This window comes from Peromyscus californicus, unplaced genomic scaffold, assembly GCF_007827085.1.
Source record: "Peromyscus californicus insignis strain IS unplaced genomic scaffold, ASM782708v3 Scaffold_5__1_contigs__length_169319896, whole genome shotgun sequence".
Lineage (NCBI taxonomy): Eukaryota > Metazoa > Chordata > Mammalia > Rodentia > Cricetidae > Peromyscus > Peromyscus californicus.
The window spans coordinates 32328524-32346119 of NW_026294573.1; the positions used below are offsets into that span (position 1 = coordinate 32328524).

Genomic DNA, 17596 nt, shown 5'->3' on the forward strand with positions numbered 1-17596 from the left:
GTCTAAGTTGAATAGCCTTTAGCTGTGATCCCCCTGCCTCCACCTCCTGAGTGCTGATTACAGACTTGTTCTAGACCGAGTTTATGCAGTCCTGTTCCCTACATCCTTGGCAAACACTGTACCAACAGACTACATTTCCAGCTGTTTGGGTTTTAGACAGGCTCTGTAGCCCAAGCTGTCCTCAAATCCTCCTGCCTTAGTCTTCCTAAAACTAATTCCAAGTACATCCCATGATGCCCAGCTTGGTATGAAATTCTTAACAATCCAGTCTTGTCACTCTGTCCTTGGGACATTTTCAGCCACTTTCATTAGCTAGCAATGAAAGGCGTAGGTATATCCTCTCTTGTTCCTTGGGGTTACTTCTCAACACCTTCCTGTTCTGAAACCAACCATTTTGGACAACTCATTATGCGGTCTAAAAGCCCTCCCCACAAGCCCAAGTCCTTTCTTGGTACAGATTCCAGTAGATAACAAATTCTCAAATGAGGCTGTTCATATGGGCTTTTAGTTTTGAGACTAGCTCTATTGTAGCCCAAGCTAGCCTCAGCCTTCCTGAAGCTGTAAGTATAGCTATACCCCGTTATGCCCAGCTTTGTGTTATGTGCTTTACAAATACAGTCGTGTCACTTTCTGTGTCAGTGGGACAATTTACAAGGGGAGGCCCCTGCTGGTACCTTGGAGTCTCCAACTGTGGGCATCTGCTTCCTCAATGAGGTGTTCATCTTGGGAGGAATCCCTAGATGGGTGATCATCTTGGGAGGCCTGTGACCTGAGTATAAGAACTGTGGATCTCAACCTTGGTGCACCTGTAATCCCAGCTTTTATTTGTGTATATTGGGAAATAATGGGCGTGTTTTATTCTTTTTTGTTTGTTTTTTTATTTTATTTTACAATATTGTTTGTTTTAAAATGACCTCGCTATGAAGCCCAAGTTGGCCTTGGATTTGATTAACACCCTCCAGCCTTATCCTCCCAAGCACAAGGATTACAGTCATGTGCCACCATGCCTAGCTAGTGTTCTGATTTTTTTTTTAATGGTTTCATGTACCTTGGCCTTTAACTCCCTAACTCCTTTAGTTGAGAATGACTTTGAATTCCTATCCTCTCCCACATCCTAAGTATACTAGGATTACAGACGTCTAGTTTACAACTGGTGCCTTTTTTTTTTTTTCTACACTTTCCTTTTTGACAAGGTCTCACTGTGCAGCCCTAGCTGGCCAGGAACTTGCTGTGTAGACCAGACTGCTCTGGAACTCAGAATCATTTGCCTCTGCCTCCTAAGGGCTAAGATTAAAGACGTGTCACCACACTCAGCCAAGCTAAAGCCTTTTAAAATATAGATTCTATATACCCAAGAAAATGTATTTATCAATCTGAATCTGGCATATTTCACTTTACATGATAATCTCCAACTCAATGCACCGTTCTACAAATGGGTGATTTGGGGGGGGGGGGTGTTCCAAAGATTTTAATAAATCACCACATAAGCGGGGTCACTGATCCATCAGGGCTGAAGAACAAGGACTTGGGAGCCTTATTTCTCCTGGTAACCCCGAACATGGGCAGAAGCAGGCCTTATAAGCACAAAACCACAAACATTTTTGCCAAGTTACAGCTCCAGTTTTCACCAATGGGGAATCAAAGATTAGGGACTTTCTTTGTGTGTTCAATCATTGTCAAGTGACAGACAATGCAAGCCTTTCAGTTCAACCAATCAGATTCATCTTTTTTTTTTCCCCCTGTTGTTAGGAACAGCCATAATGTTTCTAGAGAACTAAAGATGTATAACGACTATTTCTATGGTTTAAGGAGGAGGTTGATCAGCCATTGGAAAGTTCTCCGCTCCTTCAAGTGTTTGGGAATCTAAACTTTATTTCACCCTACAGGTAAAATGAAGTCTGAAGGCAAAATGACAATACTTAGGCCAAGGTACTTTTTCACCTTACTTGAATGTTACTGTGATTTCTGATGAAAACAAATTAAGAGCAATATTATTTCTTTTGATTCACAGTTTCAGAGAGTTCAGTTCATGGTTACTTGGCCTCCAGCATTTTAGCAGGTTGTCATGGCTGGAAGAGCATAGGGCTGGAACCAGGGGTGGAGATATAACCTTTAAAGACCAGCTACTAGTGACCTACTTTTACTAGCTAGGTTCCACAACCTCCCCAAACAGCACTGCCTGCTGTGGAACAAGCATCTGTGTATGTTTCTAATTATTTTTAATGTATGGTGATTACATTCCACCTTATTTTTTTTAATGAACATAATATTTGCAATTGTAACCATTTTTTTTTTTTTTTTTTTTTTTTTTTTTGGTTTTTCGAGACAGGGTTTCTCTGTGTAGCTTTGCGCCTTTCCTGGAACTCACTTGGTAGCCCAGGCTGGCCTCGAACTCACAGAGATCCTCCTGGCTCTGCCTCCCGAGTGCTGGGATTAAAGGCGTGCGCCACCACCGCCCGGCAATTGTAACCATTTTTAAGTTCACAATTCAGTGGCATGAATTACATTCAAGATATTAATTACATCCATGATATTAATTACACTCATTAATTACATTTGTGGTATTTATTATATTTGCAGTATTCATTTAATAACTATGATATTCATTAATTACATTAATTGTATTGATTTATTACATTCATGATATTATGTCCTGATACTACTGTCCCAAATGGATGATTTTAAACTACACCATTGTGTGTATATGCCATGTGTCCATTATCCATTTGTCCATGATTGATTCCATAGTTTGGCTGTTGTGAATAGTGTTACAGTAAACAAGGGTGAACAAAGATCCCTAGTATATGTTGAGTTTGATTCACAGCCATGAGTGCTAAACTGGAGCCTTTGGTAGTCAGTTGTTTGTTTTTGCCTGTTTTGTTTATTGTAGCAGGGTCCTGTGCTGTCCCCAAGGGGGCAAGTAGGCACAGAGTCAATGATACAGACTCTGGGAGGATGTTGAAACAAGCTAAGTTTATTCAGAAAGAAGCAAGCCTTATAGAACCATCACTCCACCTCAGGGGAAGGTCTGGTGAGTGCATCTGCTGGTGTGACGTGGCTGCCTCTCACTGGTCCAGGTCATCTCGGATCATATCTCAGCTGCTGTTGCTAAGGCCCTTAGGCAGACCTATGTTGGCTCTCAGGAAGTATCTCATTACCAGGCTGGCTCTCTTTACTGGTTTGGGCCAGTTGGCCCTCAGGTCTGTTAGGGCTGAGTCATCCTACAATTTATGTATATAATATTTTTAATTTGTTCTTTGGGAATTTAGTACAGGTATACTATGTATTTTGTAACCACCCCCTACTCCCTTCTCTAGCTTCCCTCAAATCCTCCAACACATCCTCCTTCCTGTTTTCATGTCCTCTTTCCCCCCCCCCATATCCTATTGTGCAGGTGGGTATGGGGCCATCAACTGGAGCATAGACACCCTACTAGTAACTATATCCCCAAAGGAAAAAGAGCCTCCCCTTGTAGCCATCAAGTGCCAATAGCTCCTCACCCTTCATGGCTTTAGGGTTTTGAGATGGATTTTAACTATGTAGCCCAGCTGTCCTCAAAACTTAAAATCCCAAGTCTGGAATTACATAACATACTGACATGCCTGAGTCTTTGTTTCTTTTGAGACTAGCTCTAGCTGGTCTGAAATTCCTAGACCATCCTGGCCTGGAACTCAGAGAGATCCTATGCCTCTGCCTCTTGGTTGCTGAAATTAAAGGTGAAAGCTAACAAGAAAACATGTGCCACTCTTTGTGGCTATTCTTAGTTTTGTTTGTTTAATTTTGAGAAATCAGAACATGGATTTCCATAGTGGCTGAACTAACTTACATGCCCACCAGCAATATATAAGGGTTCATCTTACCCAGCCTCTTCACCAGCACTTGTTTTTTTTTGTTGTTGTTGTTGTTGCTTTTTATTTTTGATCATTGCCTTTCTAACTGAGGTGAGATGGAATCTCCATGTAGTTTTGATTGCATTTTCCCAGTGGCTAAAAATACTGGATTTTTTTTAAAGATGTATTTATTTATTATGTATACAGTGTTCTGTCTGCATGTATCCCTGCAGGCCAGAAGAGGGCACCAGATCTCATTACAGATGGTTGTGAGCCACCACGTGGTTGCTGGGAGTTGAACTCAGGACCCCTGGAAGAGCAGTCAGTGCTCTTAACCTCTGAGCCATCTCTCCAGCCCCAAAATACTGGATTTTTTTTTTCATGTAATTACTGGTCTTAAATTTTGAGAATTGTTAAATTCAGTTGCCATTTTATTGGTTGAATCATCCTTTGATGTTTAGTATTTTGAGTTCTTTGGGGAGGGGTGTTCAAGACAGGGTTTCTTTGTGTAGCCTGGAACTCACAGAGATCTACCTGCCTCTGCCTCCCGAGTGCTGGGATTAAAGGCTGCTGTAAGCCGCAGGAAAATGTAATTGGAATTCAGCTACTATCACAAAAACTACTACTTGGAAAAGTCAAGGACTTTTCTGAAGGTCAAGCCTTGGCTTAAGAAGTCTTGGTGATATTTTAGCTTTTGTATATATATTAGCCGATTCCTGCAGTGATTTCCTTGTATGCTATGTACACTTCCAAGAACTCATAACAGTATATTTTATCTGAAATACCTATCAAGCATCCAAGGCCAAATGATCTCCTGAATTAAGGTAAATTAAGCTCAGACTCTCCTTTCTTATATAGCCTTAGTGGTATTTATACTAACATTGTAGACTCCTAACATTTACCTAACCACCTCTAGGAATGTAGTTTGAGCTCATAAATTCTCTTTTTCTGATATTAACTGATTTTTAGCTCTTAGTTGACCTCCTCCTTTATCACTCCCCTTTTGGATTGTAAAAGAAAGTCACTGCCTGAGGAAAACTCTTGTCTGCCTTTATGACCCTGTAAGAATCCAAACCTGGTGACCTTGCTTTAGCTAGAGCACTGCTATTGCGTGGGTATATAACTGTAAACCTCAGAGACTGAGGAGGATTTTGACTGGAGAACTAGATGGAGAACTAGAAGAATGAGATGGAAGATGAGGAAGAGCCAGATGGGGAAGAATGAGATGAGAAAGACTAAGATGGGGCAGAACTAAGATGAGAGAATTAAGATAGAACTTAGAGGGGACAGCTGATAAAGGTAGAGAGAAATCAGGCAAGGAAGGAGTGAGGCATGAGAGCAGGACTGAAGCTGTGTAGTTTGGATTTTATCCCAGAGGAATAAAGTAGACAGACAAAGAGCTCGGTGTACTTAGATTCTTTTCCTGAAAATAATTCTTGCCATTTGTAGTTTCTCTTCTGAGCCCCTGGGAAGAAATTTTTAAGACTGGTCATTAATATTTGAGAAAAGGTGTGTGACACCACTGCCAGGTCAATTTTTAATGTTTTTTATATATGCCGGTTATTTATTCCCCTGTTGGATGAATAGCCGGTGAAGGTTTTTTCCCCATTCTGTTGCTTCACTCTGACACAATTCCATTTGTTGATTTCCTGCTATTTTTTCTTTTTCTGTTTGGTATTTGGGGACAGGATCTCATTACATAGCTCAGGATGGCCCACAACTCTCCCTCCTGCACTCTAACGTCAGAGCAGGTGCTCCTCTTCGGTGTACACCTCTCCATGGACTATGGTGCTTCTTGGCACACTACTGCTCTATGCCCTGTATATAGATCTGTCCTAGAAAGTCTAGCCTACTCTACTCGGCCTGCCTACTCCAGACCTCAAGAATGATAGATTGTATTTGGAGGTCTGAAACCCCTTCAAATTAACTAAGCAGGATAAGTAGAAGAGTTTAAAACCTGTAAATGGAGCTGATGGTATAGCTCAGTGGTAGAGTACTTGCCAAACAAGCTCAAAGCCTTGGGTTCAATCCTCAGCACTGTCTAAAAGCAAGACATATTTGTCAGATTTAGTCTGAGCCAGTCACAGTAGCACACTCCATCAATCCCAGCACTTGAGAGGCAGAGGCCAGCCTGGTTTACTTAGCAATTTTCAGTCCAGGCCAGAGCTGTGTAGTGACCTTGTCTCAAACAAGCAAACCAAAATCAGATTCAGTCTAGAAGAAAAAAATCATAGATCTGAGAAAGTTTCCTAAAATTTAAAGTGCCAAGTATTTACTATGTGTATGTATATGCTCAGTCAGCCTCTGGGTAAGATGGTGTTGAATGAGATGTTTTTATTTTCTAGCATCCTGCTAGTGAGCCTGATAGACTCATGTGAGACAGAACAACATAGATGGAAGGGAAAGTTTCACAAGAAATGATATGGGAGGCCTGGAGAGCTGGCTCAGTGGTTAAGAACACTGGCTGCTCTTCCAGAGGACCCAGGTTCAATTCCTAGCACCCACATGGCAACTCACAACTGTCTATAACTCCAGTTCCAGGGGATCTGGCATCCTCACACAGACATACATGCAAGCAAAACACCCATGCACGTAATTTTTTTTTTCTTCGAGACAGGGTTTCTCTGTGTAGCTTTGGCGCCTTTCCTGGAACTCACTCTGTAGCCCAGACTGGCCTCAAACTCACAGAGATCTGCCTGCCTCTGCCTCCCAAGTGCTGAGATTAAAGGCATCTGCCACCACCGCAAAATAAATTATTTTTTAAAAATGGTGTGGGAGCCGGGCGGTGGTGGTGCACGCCTTTAATCCCAGCACTCGGGAGGCAGAGCCAGGCGGATCTCTGTGAGTTTGAGGCCAGCCTGGGCTACCAAGTGAGTTCCAGGAAAGGCGCAAAGCTACACAGAGAAACCCTGTCTCAAAAAACCAAAAAAAAAAAAAAAAAAAAAAAATGGTGTGGGAACCAAAAAATGTTCCAATGTGAAGGCGCTGTTGAGACAAACCTGAGTCAGAGGTTAGCCAGGCAGAAAGAGGACAATCCGAATACATGCCAAGGCTTTGTGATGCAACAGCTTTATCAGTGATGTGGACACAGTTTGGGAAAAATAAATGGGAAAGAGGGGAAGGTTGGGTAAGTAACAGGGGCAAGTACTATGACTGGCTGTGCTCCATGTCTGGGTGAGGGTTTTCTTTGAAGACTCGAAAAGCGTGTTGCTTGCATCAGTCCTGCAATGGAAGGTGGAAGATGACAGCAGTCTGGTTGGTGACTGGGAGGCTGGCACTGAGGAGCTGAAATGCCTGCCTCATAGCAATAATCACGCCTTCACCAGTGAAAGGTGTATTCCCATAAATGTCATTATTAATAATCACTCTCACCTACCTGTGTGGGATGAGTTCTTTGCTTTTTGCTTTTTATTTAAATCAACTTTATTTAAGAATTTCTAACAGTGACAACTCTTACACAAAGCATCCAAGCACAGGAAAGGCACATCCCCAGCAAGCAGCATTCTTGTGGGTAGCTAAAGCATATGAGACACCTGACAACTTGGAGACACCTGGGCATGCTGGTGAACCCTGTTTCCAATTCAGTGTCACCCCACAAGACCCACCCAGGTTCTCAGCCCATTAGCTTCAGTTTACACTCCCACACTTTCAGATCAGTCACAGGACACACAGCATACAGCATCCACAGCATTTGCCCCGGGGTGGAGTGGGGGGTACAAGTACCATTTCACTTAACACATTGAACTGAAGTAGGTTTTCCAAGAACAAGATTCCAACAGAGGTGGTTGTCCTTTGATTTTAAGTTATTTCCTATCATTGCTGTCTACACACTCTCAGGAAAGCTGTAGGATTGAGTGACATCAAGTTTTTGCCACACTCTCTCATTTTCTCACTCATGGAAGCCGTTCATGCCTGGACAGCACCATCAACCCCACGCAGGGTTTCAATAAACTGTCCTCCGGTTCCATATCATGGCCTTGCTGTTGCTGTCATAGGGTAGACACAACTCCATGAAATACAGAGTAGCGGGTGAAAATGGAGCACCTGTAGTGATGAATTCTTGGGTGAGAAAACACACAGGAGTGTTCCCATGGCACAGTATGCACAGCCCTGCTGTCCGTGAAGTCTGTGAAGAAAAACAACCACAGGAACCAAACGCAATGACACCATGATCTCCCAAAAGGAGATTTTACTAAAGGAAAAAAAAATCCGTAGGGTGGGATTCAAATTAAAATAAGAAAATAACACAGTTCTTATCCATGCTTTCCACGTTGGGCATGCAGGGGAGTCACAAGTCCAAGGGTAAAATATTTCTGAGAAGCCTCAGGCAGATGGTAGTGTGTTGGTTTACCAACCAGACACACAGCAGCTCACTCTCAGCCACTCAGCATTTTGACCCTTTATGTGACAACACAAGATTCCTTGATCTCTTCCTCTTTTTCCAAAGAAGACTTGTCAAAAAGTACTACTGAGTATGCTCCACACTAAGCAAACAAATTTTTTTTAATTACTACATACGTTTTTACAAAGAGCTTTCTGTGAATTTAGAAAATTTTGAATTCCCACCATTCTATACTAACCCCTGCAGCTGCTCGGTCCCAAGTAAACACACAGAGGCTTATATTAATTACAAACTCTATGGCCTATGGCTCAGGTTCATTATTAACTAGCTTTATAGCTTAATCCAACCCATTTCTGTTAATCTGTATATTGCTGTGTGTTCCATGGCTTTACCTGTGTCCCATTACATGTTACTCCTTGGATGGCGGGCTAGCGCCCTCCTCACTCTGCCTTTCTCCTCTCACTGTCTCTCTTGGATTTTCCCACAGGGCTCTATTCTGCCCTGCCATAGGCCAGGGCAGCTTTATTTATTAGACAATAGGAGCAACACATATTCACAGCATAGAGAGAGACATCCCACAGCAGTCACTGCTGACATTCTGCAGCCAGAAGATACTCTGCATTTGAGCCAAAGCCTCCTCAGAGACAAAGCCACTGCCTGACCCTGCATTTGGTGCCAGCCCCTAACCAAGACAGGCACCAGATTTAGCACCACTGTAGGAGCTATTTACAGAACCAAAGGTCGTTTTGGCTCCCTCTGCATGCTGCCCTGGTTTTGGTTATTACCTGATGAGCCTGACTGCTTCTCAACTGGCCAACACACCCATCCTACACCCAACAAAGCCCATCACTGCCGTATTGATGCTGAGGGCTCCAAAGTTCATCCCTTCACCCCATATCACCACCCCAGTTATTTCCCAAGCCAACTCCAGCCCCTCAACTTCTACCAAACCCACCCTGATCCCCCAAAGCCACCTGAGTTACCACCAGATCTTCCACTTCCTTCTGTTTACTGCTGTTGGTTTTAGGCTCAGGTTGCATGTATGCTCACAGATTCCTTTCTTTATCAAGTCCTCTCCACAGGGACTCCATGGCCCTATCACCTGCAGATGTGACAAAGGCCGTGAATGATTTGGGAATGAAGACATCCACCACTTCTCTGTGCTGACGGTACTGAGCCCTTCCACAGTGGTGTCCGCTATACAACACCTGACAAATATATGTGTCCTTCAAAGGCTTGTCTGGGCTTTGCTTGGAGTTTGGAAGTTTGCGGTCACACCATTGCACATCCATCACACATCACTAGAACATTGCTTCCACGTGGGCTTCATAGTCCATAAGCTAAATAATGCTAACCCCCTTTGATTGATTGGTTTCAAGATCTTTCCTGACCTGTACCATGAGAACTCCAAAAGTACCAAAAACAGTCTTCAAGATCCTGTTCAGTTGTTGTCCATGGCATCTCAACACCCTGAAATCAGACGTTTCTGGGCTGCTCTATCCACTTTAACTTCAAAGAAGCATCTCTCTCCTCCATTTTCCTTGGCGTCTTCGAGGCAGATGACAACATAGACTGAGTTCCCCAGTGAGCATCGGGGGCATGCAGAACTGCCAGCTTGACAGCCTCTGACACTGAGGCACTCGATTCCTGTAGCACAGGCCACATTCCCCTGGAAACTGACTGTACCCATAGACAGAAGACCTGTCCTGTCACAGCAAGGTGTGGTGGCACGTGCCTTTAATCCCATCACTCGGGAGGCAGAAGTCCAAGGATCTCTAAGTTTAAGGCCAGTCTAGTTTACATAGCAAGTTTCAGGTCAGCAAGAGCTACACAGTGATACCTTGTTTAAAAAACAAAGTCGGGCTGTGGTGGCGCACGCCTTTAATCCCAGTGCTCAGGAGGCAGAGGCAAGTGGATTTCTGTGAGTTTGAGGCAAGCCTGATCTACAATGTGAGTTCCAGGACATCCAGGGCTGTTGCACAGAGAAAACCTGTCTCAAAAACCAAAAAACAAACAAAACCCCAAACCTGTCTCATCATCTTATGGTACTTAGTAGGCTCATTATTCCCATCTTCTGCTACCTGATTATGTTCACACATCTTTGCTTCGTTCTCCACTAGTCTATTGCTAGGAACCACAATGAGAAACTGAGGTAGCAAGGGATCTGGAAATCCTTTGCCTTGAGATAGCCTTGATGTATAGTGTGGGCTGTGCCCTCCTGTCTCACCCTCCCAAGTGCCGAGGTTACAGGTGTGCTGGCATGATTCTTTTACAAAAAAAAAAAAAAAAAAAAAATGATGATGACGACGACGACAATGACAATGACTGTGAAGGAACACATGAGCCACAGCATATGTGAAGGCCAAAAGACAACTTTGCCAGCTCACCCCTGCCCGCCTTCTTTTTTTTTTTTTTTTTTTTTTTTTTTTGGTTATTCAAGAAAGGGTTTCTCTGTGTTGTGCTGACTGTCCTAGAAGTCACTCTGTAGACCAGACTGGCCTCCAACTTAGAGATCTGCCTGCCTCCACCTCCTGAGTGTTGGGGTTAAAGGCATGTGCCACCATACCCAGTTTATTCTTCTTCTACATTTGTGTGGTTATGGAAATCAAGCTCAGGTCACCAGACCTGCACAACGAGTGCCCTTACCTGCTGAGCCATCTCCCCAGCCCCCAGCTGCCAATCTTTAATGCTTTCAGGCCTGGGCTTGCCCTGTTACAGTCACATCTTAGGTCTTATTGGGGTTACTCCTTGCTAGAATGGATTCTGTGGTCAGTCACTTGTAGACAGTGAGTTAACACACCAGTCTTTCTACCTCTTGTTGTGGGGTATCCACCAGAGGAGACTGCGCTGACGTGGGTTTAAGCCAATAGAAAGTTGTTAGTCAGCCGGTGACTACACGGGATGTTTGGGATCCCGGTGTAGCCCCAAGCCTTTCTCAAGGTGAACTTTATTTTTTTTTTTAAAGATTTATTTCTTTTTGTGTGCATTGGTATTTTGCTTACATGTATGTCTGTGTGAGGGTATTAGGTCTCCTGGAACTGGAGTTACAGACAGTTGTGAGCTGCCACATGGGTGCTGAGAATTGAACCCAGGTCCTCTGTAAGAGCAGCCAGGACTCTTAACCACTGAGCCATCTCTCTAGCCCCCTCAGGGTGAGCTTTTAAGCACAAAAACCATGTCCTGAGTTGACCTACTTCAGTTAACAAGAACAGTTAGCCCGAAGCAGAACTACAGAAGTTAAAAGAGGAGGATAGTAGTACATACAGAGATTTTCCCAGATCTGTGCACTTCAATGGATTAGGCCTTTGTTTTAGTTTTGGCAGGTGGTGATGCTGTCTACATCCTGAATTTTACAGACTGACTGGTACTTCCATCATGGAGTCAGTTGTGCTGAGGTCTGAGGGCCTGTTACAAATCCTTCAGTCATTTTACTCTGAAATAGACTCCATCTGTAGCAGCAGCATCGACCCTCATGTGCCCTTGGCAATTCAAGAACCTTACCATCCCCTCTCACCCTGCTGCAGATGTGGTGCTGGAGAAGTAGCTCAGAGTCCTACACCTTGCAGGCAACAGGAAGTGAACTGAGCCACTCAGTGGTATCTTGAGCATATATGACACCTCAAAGCCCACCTCCATACTGACACACCTCCTCCAACAAGACCACACCCCCGCTGGTGCCACTCCCTGTGAGATTATGGGGACCAATTACGTTCAAGCTACCACAGGACCATTATCATTTTTTTAGTTGTAATGGGTCCTAGAAAGGAAATGGATAAAGAGCTATTTGACAAAGTTATATTTCTGATATGATACAATGGTATTTCACTGGAGTTTCCAGGGACCCATGCCATCCTGGGGCTGGGCTGTGTAGCTGACTAGTTAGGGAGCGACATGGTACAGGCCTGTGGTGCACTTTAAGTGCAGATCTTTGCATACCTGACAGCAGAGAATTCCAAGACACAGACAGCCATATTTTCAGATGTCCATTCATTACTAATTATGCATTGGAAGTTTAGAATATGGTGTAAAATTTGTCTTTAATAAAGGAAGGCTCTTGTGAGCCTCCTTTAACTTCCTCTCTTGCCACAGTCTGATCTTTTATCAGGGAAAGCATAAAACTAGGAAACAAACAAAACTCATGCAGTTGGCAGTGGTCTTTAACTTTTAAAGATTTAAACTTAAGGTTTTTAAGATTCAGTATCTTTAAATTTTAGGACAATTTTGGTTATGAGCTGAAGAATACCTTTTTACTAGGTAACAGAATATTTAGAAGTACCTGAGAAATAATCATAGAAAACCCTGCAATGCAAAACAATTTTATTTTTCTATGCAAGCATGAAAGTACCTATTCAAATGATACTGTAAATGAAAAAAATTGTGAACAATATCAAAGTGTAACAGTTCCATGGAGGAAGATTTTGTTTTGTTTTTCAAGACAGGATTTCTCTGTGTAGCCTTGGCTGTTCTGGAGCTTACACTGTAGACCAGGCTGGCCTACAGTCTACAAAGTGAGTTCCAAGACAGAAAGACCTGTTACACAGAGAAACCCTGTCTGTCTCAAAACAAACAAACAAACAAACAAACAAAAAAGCCCTTTCTAAATGTTATCTCCTTCAAGTTTCTCTCAGCCTTAATGTACTTGGGCTTTCTTGTTCAGAAAAAAAGTAACTGCTACCCTGTGTAGAAGTGCTGAAAGTGTTCTCTGTGGGCACTAAGAAGTACTGATGTGGCCATTAAGAACACTGACTACTTGTTTAAAGGACTTGGATTGGATTCCCAGTACCTACATGGTGGCTTGCATGTCTGTAACTCCAGTCCCAGGGGACCCAGTACCCTCTTTTAGCCTATTCAGGCACATGGTGCACAGACCTACATGCAGACAAAACACCCATACACGTTAAAAATAAATAAATAAATAAATAAATAAATAAATCAGGCTGAGCAAGCAAGCCGTGAGGAGCAAGCTAATAAGCAGCATGCCTTCATGGCCACCACTTTCCTCAAGTTCCTGCCCTGACTTCCCTCGATGACTGTAATCTGCTGGGTGAAATAACCCTCCCCACCTCCGCTTGCTTTTGCTCATGTTCTTTATCACAGCAATAGAAACCAAATGAGGGCAGCTACCATGGCCTGTTTCTGTAGTGCTTGGGGTCAAACCTTGGACTTTGTGTGTAGTAGGCAAGAACACTAACAACCAAGCTATTCTCCTTGCCCCAACTGTCCCCATTTTGAGTAATACTGGCTGCTTTATCGGATGAGGCAGACACAGGGTGTTCTGTGTCAGAACCAACACCAGCTAAAGACCGGAGCAAACAGTATGAATGAACTGAAAACACAGGCCAGCGTCTGCTTGCTCTTGAGTAAGAAGGGTCATTGGTGAGTGGAAAGAAGCTGAGCCTTCGGAGTGGTGACATCACAAAGCACAGCTCACAATGGTTCCGGAACACCTGAGCTCCCTGAGCGCTTTCCCTAATTCATGTCTAGATTCCTGAAGCCTCTGCACATGTAGTTCCTACAGCTGCCATTTTAAAAATGCCAACATCTCCAACGGCAACTTCTTCCTGGGACAACCTCTTAAATGCTCTTGCTCGCAGCTCGATATGGAATTGGTTACAAGCAACTTTTGTAGGAGAGACTAGTGTCCCTCCGCCAACAAATTTGGGGATACTAGATAATCTCGCTCCAGCTGTGCAAGTCATCCTAGGGATTTCCTTTTTGGTTTTGTTGGCAATTGGATTATTTGCCTTATGGAAACGAAGCGTTCGATCAATACAGGTTGTATTCGTATAGAGAAATTTAAGTCTTGGGGGGGGGGCGAGTTGTTGGTTTTTTGTAGTTCTAAGACAGGTGGTAGTTTGGGCTGGCCTTAAACTCACTGTGGAAGAAGGCCGGCTTCAAATCTGTGGTCCTCCATAATGTATTAATTAATGAATTAATAAATTCGTTAATCCTCAGCCCAAGCTCTCACCCTGAGGTCTGACACACACCACCGTTTCCGACTAAAAAGTCCATATTGGTTCCTTCTCTTTCATATTGCGGTTACTCAGTTTTGTAAGTCCATGTAAAGGATCAGGGAAGAAGGGAGGTTAGTCATTGTCTCTGCCTCTCGAGCTGGTTGAAAGTACGCTGTCCTTGAAAACCTCTACCAACGAGGTTGTGAGCATAAAAACACTTCCTCATAATGGTATTTGGCTTGTCTCTATTACAAAATAGATTTGGACAACTTCATCACTCATCCGAGTCCAAACTTAATTCATCACTTGTCTCTGAGAGCCTCCCATGTTCAAAGAATAAACACTGGGACAACCAGGCTCTCGTGTGTGTGTGTGTGTGTGTGTGTGTGTGTGTGTGTGTGTGTGTGTATGTGTGTTTTCTTTGTATTGCCATGGATTTTTTCTGCCTTTTCTCTTTAACTGATAGGGAATTGTGAGTTCGATCATCACAGTGCTAAGCCCCAGAAACATACAGGGCCTTTTTGGTGGAATAGAAATTTAACAGGTTGGAATTATAAGGAACATTGGGAATTTGTGTAATTTTGTCTAACCTTCAGTAATAATAATAGCTCACCAGGCACTAGGGGCATATGCCTTTAATTCCGGCAGGTGGATCTCTGAGTTCTAGGCCTGCCTGGTCTATAGAGTGAGTTCCAGGATAGCCAGGCTACACAGAGAAACCCTATCTCAAAAAACCATAATAATTAATAATAATAAAATAACTCATTTATAGCATGGTTCTCAGTGTTTTGGGAAATCTTAATAACTCCATGAAATGGAGTTTATTTTCACATGAGAAGTGAAGAAAGTGAGGTGCACAAAGACTCAATGGAAATTTAAGGAGATAAATTTAAAGAGGGCTTTTGTTTTGTTTTGTTAAGAAGGACCCCTGGAGCTTAGGCTGACCTCAGATTCGCTAGATAGTGAAAGCTAACACTGGACCCTTATGTCTCTCTTTGACCTTTCAAGTGTTTGAATTATAGACAGTCATGAGGATGAGAGCTTTCTTAAAGGTCTGTTTGATAAGTATACAGAGAAGCTATTACTGGATCATTTTATAGCTTTTCCATTTAGGAATCATGGTTGAATGCACATTCAAGTTTAAGTTCAGAAAGCACTGCATAATAGGCAGGCCAGGGATTATCATGGCCACTTTGGAAGTGGTGTAACTTAGTTCCTGCCCAAGTTCATGTGGTTTTGTTAGAGCTGGGAAAGCTGGTGTTAGAACCCAATTTTCAGAATTTCAAATTTAGATCTTGTTCAAAAGGTCATATAATAGAATCCAACAAATAACATATGTCATCAATACAAGATTGTGTGTGTGTGCACATACATAAACACATTTCAGTTATCTAATACCAGAGTGTAAGATAAGATCACACACTTTCTAGTTTAGTGAAATCAGAGAGATGAGCTTTCAGACTCTTGGGCACTTGAGGCAAAATCACAAAAAACAGAAATCAGATGTGGCGATGCATGACTGTAATTCTATCGTTTGGAAGGTGGGGTAGGGTGATTAGAAATGTAATAGCAAGTTGGAGGGTCAGCTTGGATACATGAGACCCTAACTCTAAAAGAAAAGAAAAAGAAAAAATGGGGAAAAGTGCACACACAAAAAGGAGCAATACACCAGAATAAGTAGCTGTGTGAGCTCAGGAGTCAGGCTGCTTGGTGTACATTTTTGTGAACTATCTGCTCTGTGAACTGAGATCACTCATTGGACCTCTGCCCCATTTCCCTTGTCTGTAAAATGGGCTTAGTAGAAATGCCTTATAGGGTTGTGGTGACTTTTAAAGGAGATAGAGTGTGTAGCAAGTTTAATCCATGTGTATTCAATAAGCAGTGTTAATTGTTATAAGGAAAGAAATTTATGGGTTTGTTTTTATCCTACCAGGAATCTATTCTAACATGTTAAAGCAATTTTTCTGTGACCAATGTCTTAGTTTGGGGGACTGTTAGCTGTGATGAAACACCATGACCAAAACAACCTGGGAGGAAAGGGTTTATTTGGCTTATGCTTCCACATCACTGTTCATCATGGAAGGAAGTCAGGTCAGGAACTCATGCAGGACAGGAACCTGCAGGCAGGAACTGATGCAGAGGCCATGGAGGAAACCTGCATCTAAGTGGTATATCTATCTACATGCAAGCAAAGCACTCATACACATCAAATAAAATATGACTTTAAAATGTCTTTTAAAAGATTAAAAGTAGGTGTGAAGGGGCTGGGGAGATGGCTCAGAGGTTAAGAGCACTGGTTGCTGATCCAGAGGACCTGAGTTCAATTCCCAGTAACCACATGGTGGCTCACAACCATCTGTAGTAAGATCTGGTGCCCTCTTCTGGCCTGCAGGCATACATGCAGGCAGAACACTGTATGCATAATAAAATAAATAAATCTTTTTAAAAAGTAGGTGTGAAATGTTTTGTTAAAGGGAAAGCTTAGCTTAGGAATGAGGAATTGTTACTAGAAGATTTCTGTTCTATTTTGGGTGTGTAGCTGCCTGTGACTTTTCATTCACACAACCAAGTAACACTTGTCTTGTTTCATTTTAGAAAATAGTGGTGTTTGTGATCACACTCTACCAACTTTACAAGAAAGGCTCGGATTTTTTTCAGGCTTTGCTAGCCAACCCAGAAGGAAGTGGTCGCCAGATTCAAGACAATAATATCTTCCTGTCGTTGGGTCTGCAAGAGAAGATTTTGAAAAAGCTTCAGATGATGGAAAACAAAGTGAGAGACCTGGAGGGCATGATCGTCGCCCAGAAGCCTGCCATGAAGAAGTGGGACTGCTCTTCGGAGCCCTACTGCAGCTGCTCCGACTGCCAGAGTCCCTTACCCACATCAGGGTTTACTTCCACTTCCGAAATGTGATGGACTCCAGTCTTTTCCAGAAAAGCACTGCTTCCCTCGTGTGTGCAGTGGTGTATCAATAAAAGAGAGAACTATATTGAATTTACCCTGCAGAGATCTGATTCCCTCTTCAGGAGGGCCCAGCATCTACTTGGTGGGTGGTAGATAATGTGGGGTGATTATAGTTGAAAATGTCTCTGAGCCTGGGGACTGTGGCTTGCTGGTAAGTCATTTGCCTGGCACAGACAGGTCTGGTGCTGATTCAGCAGGCTAGGGACCTTATAGTAATGCAAGATAGTCATGGGATACCCTCGAGGTAGAGTTACAGGGAGTTGTGAGTCAGCCTGTGGGCACTAGAAATCAAACTTGGGTCCTCTGCAAGAGCAACAAGTGCTCTTAAATGCTGAACCCCTCCATCCATCCCCAAGTGTGTTCTTCATTTTATAAACTATGATTTGCCTCAACCCATTTATCTTATTAGCAGATTGATGATAGAATTTTACCATTTATGTTTATACATTATAAAAATTTATAATGTTTTATTTTGATCAGCTATTTATAAAAATTGTAATGACAAT

General features: G+C 42.9%; 1 protein-coding gene and 1 pseudogene across 1 annotated transcript; one reads left to right on the forward strand and one right to left on the reverse strand.

Annotated features, from left to right (window-relative positions):
* Nucleotides 1-5854: 5854 nt before the first annotated feature.
* LOC128096355 (TAR DNA-binding protein 43-like) lies at nt 5855-9633 on the reverse strand (annotated as a pseudogene).
* A 4071-nt stretch (nt 9634-13704) lies between these two features.
* Tmco2 (transmembrane and coiled-coil domains 2) lies at nt 13705-17497 on the forward strand. Its single transcript, XM_052718619.1, has 2 exons — nt 13705-13947; nt 16722-17497. Exons 1-2 carry the CDS (start codon nt 13705-13707, stop codon nt 17037-17039), a joined length of 561 nt encoding a protein of 186 aa, XP_052574579.1. The 3' UTR covers nt 17040-17497.
* Nucleotides 17498-17596: the final 99 nt, after the last annotated feature.